Source organism: Cebus imitator, unplaced genomic scaffold (genome assembly GCF_001604975.1).
Source record: "Cebus imitator isolate Cc_AM_T3 unplaced genomic scaffold, Cebus_imitator-1.0 Scaffold0, whole genome shotgun sequence".
Lineage (NCBI taxonomy): Eukaryota > Metazoa > Chordata > Mammalia > Primates > Cebidae > Cebus > Cebus imitator.
Genome location: NW_016107315.1, coordinates 328562 through 337074, shown reverse-complemented (window position 1 = coordinate 337074; position 8513 = coordinate 328562). Strand labels below are relative to the sequence as shown.

The following is an 8513-nucleotide window of genomic DNA, read 5'->3' as shown; positions in this document are numbered from 1 at the left end:
TTTACACTTCTCTGAGTCTATAAATTGTGTGGTGCCCATTTCCTCGGTGGACATTGGCCAGAGACCTAAGTTCTCACAGAATAAGTAATGAAACACAAAGTAAAAGGGCAACACACAAAAGTATACAGTTTCTGTATTGCACAGTGTTTTGGGAATTGAGAGTTCCTTGCTTTGCCTTTCAGTGGACATTTTCCTACATAGGCTTCCCTGTGGAGCTGAACACAGTCTATTTCATTGGAGCCCATAATATTCCTAATGCAAATATGAATGAAGATGGCCCATCCATGTCTGTGAATTTCACCTCACCAGGTAAACTTCCTCACTCGTTTATTATTCTTTGTCTTGCTGGGATGCCTACTTTGGGATAGGTACAGAGGGAGCCCAGGGAACTTTGGATAAGGCTTTTGACCTTGCCATATCTCAGCTCCCTTACCTATAGCATGGACACAGTAGTAACCATGCTTTACCCACAGAGCAGAGAGGATAAAGTCAGGTGAAACGTAGGAAAAAGCCTGTTCCTGTGTGCTGAGCACTGTGCTGAATCCTTGACATGCATCATGTGACTTAAGCATCCCAACAACCCCAAGGTTGGGATAGCTGCATTTTTTACATGAAGAAACTGACAGGTTACAATGCACTTGAGCCACTCTTTATATCACCGATGCAAAACGTTTGTTCATTCCAATCTCAGCTTTCTTGAGTGGGCTGCCTATGACTGGGCCTCTGAGGATCTACAGCCTCCAGTCGGCTTGTCCCCGAGCTGTCCATGAGAGGCAGGGTGCTCCTGAGTTGCATGCTGGGCTCTTGCCCCAGCTCTGTGACACAGGTCCAGTTCTCTAGTACAATGTCACACACAGGGCTGTGATGAGGAGAGACAGGACGGTGTGTGTGAAGGGTCCATTCGAGCTGAGTCACCCATTCCATATCCCCATTCTGTCATCTGTCACAGACAAGGTGTCAAAGCCAAACAGGTAATTTCCAATTCATGGCTGGTCTTGGAGATTGTGATCCAGGGTGTTTTTGGTGCTGCACGATTTATTACGCATGGTTTCCAGCTTGCTTGATGAGACCAAACCTCATTTTGTTTTTAAATAAGCTTTTTTATTTTGGAATTATTTTAATTACTTTTTTTTTTTTTTTAAATGTTGTTTCGATCTTGTTGCCCAGGCTGGAGTGCAATGGCACCATCTTGGCTCACTGCAACCTCCATCTCCCGGGTTCAAGCAATTTTCCTGCCTCAGTCTCCTGAGTACCTGGGACTACAGGCATGTACCACCACGCCTGGCTAAGTTTTGTATTTTAGTAGAGATGAAGTTTCACCATATTGGCCAGGCTAGTCTTGACCTCCTGACCTTGGGTGATCCACCCACCTTGGCCTCCCAAAGTGCTAGGATTACAGGCATGAGCCACTGCACCCGGCCTTATGTTGGAATAATTTTAGATTTTTAGAAAAGTTGCAAAGATAGTATAAAGAGTTTCCGGGGCCGGGTGCAGTGGCTCATGCCTGTAATCCCAGCACTTTGGGAGACCGAGGCGGGTGGATCATGAGGTTAAGAGATCAAGACCATCCTGGTCAACATGGGGAAACCCCGTCTCTACTAAAAATACAAAAAATCAGCTGGGCATGGTGGTGCGTGCCTGTGATCCCAACTACTCAGGAGGCTGAGGCAGGAGAATTGCCTGAACCCAGGAGGCGGAGGCTGCGGTAAGCCAAGATCGCGCCATTGCACTCCAGCCTGGGTAACGAGAGCGAAACTCCGTCTCAAAAAAAAAAGAGTTTCCATATACCTCTCACCCAGCTTCTCCTATTAACGTCTTATATTACCATGATATATTTGTCAAAATATATAATGTACCAACATTAGTACATGTCTGTTAACTAAACTCCAGACTTTATTTGGATTTCACCTGCTTTTTCATGAATGTCCTCTTTCTGTTCCAGTTGCATTTAGTCCTTTGTGTAGCCTTAGTCTGCTCTGGTCTGTAAGTTTCTTAGTCTTTGTTTTTCAGGACCTTGACAGTCTTGAGTTCTGGCCAGGCATCCTGTAGAATGTCCCCCAGTTTGGGTCTGTCTGATGTTTGTCTAATGATTGGACTGGGAATTCATACCACAGAGGTGCCCTTCTTATTGCATCCCATCAGAGGTGTATGGCACCCAGATGACACCAGGTGAGGGTCACCTCAACACTAGATTAATGTGGTGCCTGCCAGCCTTCTCCATGTAAATCTACTGTTTCTCCCAACTCTCGTTTTTGGAAACAAGTCACTAATTCTATCCCACCCTGAAGTGAAGGTATGGAAATATTAGGCTTCACACCTAGAAGGGGCAGGCAGTGTCTACAGATATTACCAAATGTCATTTTCAAATGGTGGATGGTTTTCAAGTTTTCTCTTAGGTATCAAAGATACTGTTTCAATAAAGGCTGTATTTAAATTAGACTTTGGTTACCAAGTCATGGGAGGATGATCTTCTGTTTAACAGTAAAATGTTAGAGCCACATTTGAATTTGCTATCTTACATCTGGAATGTTTTGGCAGTTGGTTACAGGTGTGGTATACGTATGTGTGTATGTACTTGTTGACAAGGGGGGTGGGGCAGAGATACCTTTTTCTAAAATGTAAAAACTTTCATTTAAATTTCCAGGCTGCCTAGACCACATAATGAAATATAAAAAGAAGTGTGTCAAGGCTGGTAAGTAAATACAGCATTTACTTTTATTATTTGAAGAAATTTGCTTTTATTATTTGAAGAAATTTGCTTTTATTATTTGAAGAAATGTGTAACTTGAGGCAGCATAGGTCTCTTCATCTTTGCACAGATGAAAAAACTGAGGCCTAGGGGAGAGTTGCATATCCAAGTCACCCTGATGGTGGCGGCAGAAGCACCTAGAGCTCCTCATCTCCTGCCAGCACTTTGCCCACTGAGTGGAGCAGCCTGTCCAGGAAGGGATAGACCCTCAGCACATTTACATAGCAGAGCAACAGTCACAAAGAACCACCCCTACCCCCTTGGTTAACAACATTTTAGCCCAAATGGCTCAGTGGTGCCAATCAAAGGCTCTTCCTGATGGATGGGAGTCCTATGAGCCCTTCCACTTGCTCAGACACCAGCACCACCCACTTGTGGCAATGGGGACCCTAAGAACCTTCTGTTTGGATTAGCAAACATTCAAGGTGGGAGTGTCAGTTCGCTAAAGGACTGGCCCAGAAGTATGCTTTCAACTTGTGTCCTCAAAGAGGATTGCTTTTCACAGAGGCCAGTGAATTTTACCCCTTGAATTTTGTAATAAGCCCCTTTAGGATCATCAGTCTCTAGTGCCTAATTTCCAAGGGTTTGTGTAAATTTCTGAGTAATATAGTGTTGGAATGCTAATGAGGCTAGTGGTATTTGGATCAGTCCAGAACTTTTAGACACCCTTCACACCACAAGGCATCCCTGGTACATCATCAGACAGCTGTGCATGCTGTCCTTGCTAGAAGGTGGATTTGGATGCTGAGCTTCCCACCGAGGGTACAGAGGATACCACAGGTGTGAGGAGGTCAGAGGGCCTTGGGTCAGCCCTGGGCCTGAACTCCTAAAGACAGTTCTGAGCTAGGGCCTGAAACGGTCTCCTCGGTGGGGAAGATAATTTCTGCTGTTTACATTGTGTTCCTGGAAATCAGTCTAGTCCTTATTTGCAAGTCACATGAATGAAACAACTGACTATTTCTGCCAGAGTGGACCTATCAGGGTATATCCTTTAAGCTACAAGCCATTTCCTTCTTTCTTTCCATCTAGTGAAGCTGGCAGAATGGTCTGATGGATGAAGCTTCTGGAACACAGAATATTCTAGTGGTTGTAGTCCTGATTGTGAATTCACGTGCTCTATAATCTTAGACGTTTTCTAACCCGTGGCTCCCTCTCCCCTTCCTGGGAGGGAGAAAATACTGACCTATCCCTTCACTCCAAAGAGAGGTTGAGAATAGCAGTGAGTAGCAGAACCAATCTGTGCCTCGCACTACCCTCAGCCCAGGGAAGCTGTTTTTAGCAAAGCGTTGATGTGCGGATCCCCAAACTGTCTTGGGCAGCAACTACTTTGAGACTCTGGAAACAATGATAAAAAGTTCACTGTGTAGCAGCGTCCCTGTCTCTTGGACATTGTTCCTGAGAACTTGGATTCGTTTCTATAAAGCCCTGTGGAGAACTTGAGGTAAGAGTTAGCAAGTTCATCCACATGGTTCTCTCTCAACTCATAGGAAGCCTATGGGCTCCGAACATCACTGCTTGTAAGAAGAATGAGACGGTAGAAGTGAACTTCACAACCAGTCCCCTTGGAAACAGATACATGGCTCTTATCCAACACAGCACCGTCATTGGGTTTTCTCAGGTGTTAGAGGTACTTTCTCTCTTCATCCCCTTCACCCCTCCCTCCAGCTTTCCTTAGTGTGTTGACAGAAAATGGGGATGATGTTGTCCAAACATGCTGGGCTATTTTGATGAATTCAACAGATAAAAACAAGTCCCTGTGGGCATCCTGAGAGATGTCACTGTGACCCTCAAACCACAGGAAAAAAGAAGTCTCCGAAGCCGGAAATGAGCCCTTCTTCACAGTCTAGAGAATAGTGTCCGTTTGGGAGGCAAAGCTGCTTTGCTGGAAGCCTTGGATCTACTCACTCATGTGCCTCATAATTCTTACTTGAGGGGGTTGACACAGGGTCTCACTCTGTCGCCCAGGCTGGAATGCAGTGGCACAGTCACAGCTCATTACAGCCTCTACCTCCCAGGCTCAAGTGATCTTCCCACCTCAGCCTCCAGCTGGGACTACAGGCACATGCCATCATGCTGAGCTAATTTTTTCATTTTTCGTAGAGATAGGGTTTCACCATGTTGCTCAGGCTAGGTCTGGAACTCCTGGGCTCAAGCCATCTGCCCGCCTCGGCCTCCCAAAGTGTTAGGATTACAGGCGTGAGCCACTGCGCCCAGCACCTCATAATTCTTGACTGTCTCTCTTAGCCATACCAGAACGAACAAGCGCGAGCTTCAGTGGTGATTCCAGTGACCGGGGAAAGTGAAGGTGCTGTGGTGCAGGTAAGGTTCAGTGAGCTGTTCTGGGGAGGGAAGGGACATAGAAGACTTCCACCATTCTTTGCTTTTAAGGATGAGTTCTCTCCTTTCAAATGCACTTCTGCCAACAGACATGAATTAAGTGGCATTAATGGGGTCTCCTTTGCTGCAGCCTCTGCAGTGCCAAGGTCAGGAGGCCAACGTGGCGGTCATGGTCCCTTTTGCTTGTATTAATGGCTACTGACCTTCCAAAGCACTTGTTATTTCCATTTTCTGTCACAGGCACTCAGGAATAGCAGTACCTTTTTACTTCCCCGAACCTTTAACTGCAAGGCGAAGCGGCAAAGGGTTTGAAATGGGAAGGTTTGAGTTCCAGTAAGTGTGTGAACTTTGGAAAGGGGCTGCCCATCCTCTCTGCTGCAGCAGGCCCAGCTGGAAAACAGGAAGTTTGAGCAGCAGGTCTCTTTCAACTCTAGTTTTTGAGGTAGGGATACAGGAGGTCCAGTGGTACACAGCCACTCCCCAAAGAGTAAGGAACTTCCGTGCTTCGTTCCCTGGAATATAAGTGCTCAGACATGCCAGAGGGGCCAGCCTATGATGGCTACTCTGCTTTTCTGGGGAACCACAGGCTTCCCTAACTACAGGGACTTGCATGTCCTAAAGCACTGGCTAAAGGAAGCCAACACGATCACTGCTGCTCCTTTTCTCTAGAGGAATGTTTGTCTATGTGGTAAGATATAACCTAGCCCTTTAGATAAGGGAACCAGTATGTTAGTAACATGTACAAAGTTTAGGTTCAGAATCTGGGAGTTGTAGGCATGTGGGTTTTGGGTCACTGGTTTTGACATTAGGGCTTTGTTATAGATGTGTGACCAAGGGGAAAGTGCATGACGACACTAGAGGTAGGGGTGAAGCCGGAAAGAAGGGAAGTTTTGGCAGAAGTAGGAGTTGTGATGAGGTTTTACTCTGATGCATGGTGTGAGCTTTCTGAGCCTCTCATTTTTCCTCAGCTGACTCCGTATTTTCCTACTTGTGGCACCGACTGCATCCGGCACAAAGGAAAGGTGGTGCTCTGCCCACAGACAGGCGTCCCTTTCCCTCTGGATAACAGTAAGTGCCCTGTCACTTGCACCGGATGATGAAGGGGCTCGGGACACACAGTCACTGCCCCCCACTCAGTATGTGACAGGGTGTATGTAGGCAGTACGAGGGGCCCCTGCCTGTGTACACTGAACTGGCATGCAGAGAAAGCCAACAGTGCTGTCCCAGAGAACGTGTAATCTGAGTAAGAACAGGCTTTGTAAAACCATTCATGACTCTTTACAAAGCAGGATATACAGAAGGAAAAAAAAAATACACAGTGCACAATGTATGTTCTGAGTGCCACAAGGATCTGCTGAAAACAGCTAAGGTGTAAGATGACTGGATATATAAAAGAATGCATATTTCGCTATATTTTGATTCTTTTACTAGTCTCAGTAGCCCAGGATTCTGTTGATGTGGTCACATGGCCAACATTTGGATAACAAATGAAGAATAATGGCACCAAAAGACACGCCTTACCAGTGCCTGAGAATGGCATGTTCCGGAAAGTGTCTCTGGAGTTAAGAGATGTGTTAGCTTTTTCATTACAGATGGAGAAATACAGTGTTTACACAACTAGCCCTGGGGTGGGATCAAAAGTTGGAAAGTGTCATTAGACTCAGTGAAGACAACCTAGGTGCCTGGCAGTCCTGACTTGTGTGTGGGCGAAGCCTTACAGATTCCTGAGCACGTTGTGCCTGAGCTTATCTGATGTGCTGATGAGGCATGTGGCATTATCCTCCATGGATGTCTAACAAGACAGCCTGTAAAAATGCCATCTATATGTGCTATGTATATAAGCAGTTGTACTCAGAGTAACATTAATTCCTTAAAGGACAAAAAAACCAGACAGAAACCCTAGTTCCTACTGTAAAAATGCCAGTGCATATCAGGATAAAGAAGCCAAAGAGATTTCAGGACTGTACTTAACTTCCTGGGTCCATATCCTTTTTGAGAATCTGTCGGACCTGCACACTCTAGGGAAAAAGCTATGATTGGCAGACTCACTAAAGAGGTTCTCACTGATGGTTTTAAAGGGATCTAAACCCCTACAAAGTGGCTGGGTGTGGTGACACATACCTGTAATCCCAGCTACTCAGGAGGCTGAGGCAGAATTGTTTGAACCTGAGAGGCAGAGGCTGCAGTGAGCCGAGATCGTGCCACTGCACTCCAGCCTGGGCGACAGAGTGAGACACTGTCTCAAAAAATAAATAAATAAATAAATAATAAATAAACCTCTACAAAGCATACAAAAATCTTAGTTTTTAAGTAGGAGATAAGTGTGGATTTGTTTTCCAAAAGTGAATAAGCTTTGTTTTCTCCAGACAGAAGCAACCTGGGAGGCTGGCTGCCTTTCCTCCTGCCATCTATACTGGTGGCCACATGGGTGCTGGCAGCAGGGATCTATCTAATATGGAGGCACGGTAAGGGTTATAATTCTTTAAAGACATCCTAATAAGGAAATAACATTTTGAATTTTCTTTTTCAAGAAGATTCCTCTGGAAGCAATCATATGTTGGCATTTCCTAGAGTTAGACAGCATTTATTTAATACCTTCAAGCGCTTCTATGGAGACTGATAGGAGAATGACTAGATTATACATGCCAGGTGAAAGCAGGGTAAAGATTTCCAGATCTTCTGACTGTCCCATTTTTATTTTTACCATTGAGTCACCTACCAGTATTGAAATGCGCAAAAGATGGCTGACAAAAAATTACCCTTCACCTGTGATGGTTACTCTATACTAGTTCCTGTTTTTTAAAAAACAGTTCTTCTCAGGTGTAAGAAAAACCTTCACTTGGATTCATATATAGTTAACCCTTGAACAACACAGGTTTGAACTGCGCAGATCCACTTACACTTGGATTTTTTCAATACATATACTGGAAAATTTTTTGGAGATCCATAACAATTTGAAAAAACTTAGATGAAACTCAGTTGAATTCAGTTTTCAATAAAAATATTGAAAAAATTAATTTTTTTCATAAATTTCTGTCATAAATGCAGAAAATGTATGCAGATACTAGTCTACTTTATCATTTGCTACCATAAATATACACAAATTATTAAAAGTTAAAAATTTATCAAAACTTAAACATACACATACCAACTGTACACGGCACCATTCACAGTTGAGAGAAACGTGAACAAACATAAAAGATGTGGTACTGGCCGGGCGCAGTGGCTCAAGCCTGTAATCCCAGCACTTTGGGAGGCCGAGGCGGGTGGATCACGAGGTCAAGAGATCGAGACTATCCTGGTCAACATGGTGAAACCCCGCCTCTACTAAAAATACAAAAAATTAGCTGGGCATGGTGGTGCGTGCCTGTAATCCCAGCTACTCAGGAAGCTGAGGCAGGAGAATTGCCTGAACCCAGGAGGCGGA

General features: G+C 44.8%; 1 protein-coding gene across 1 annotated transcript in view; it reads left to right on the top strand.

Moving 5' to 3' along the window:
* Window positions 1-8513, top strand: part of IL17RB (interleukin 17 receptor B) — a 20040-nt gene that overhangs the window by 6931 nt on the left and 4596 nt on the right. The window contains exons 4-9 of the mRNA XM_017528162.2: window positions 145-309; window positions 2645-2692; window positions 4237-4376; window positions 4994-5068; window positions 6055-6154; window positions 7453-7551. Coding sequence (XP_017383651.1) covers window positions 145-309; window positions 2645-2692; window positions 4237-4376; window positions 4994-5068; window positions 6055-6154; window positions 7453-7551 — 627 coding nt within the window. The remainder of the gene's footprint in view (window positions 1-144; window positions 310-2644; window positions 2693-4236; window positions 4377-4993; window positions 5069-6054; window positions 6155-7452; window positions 7552-8513) is intronic.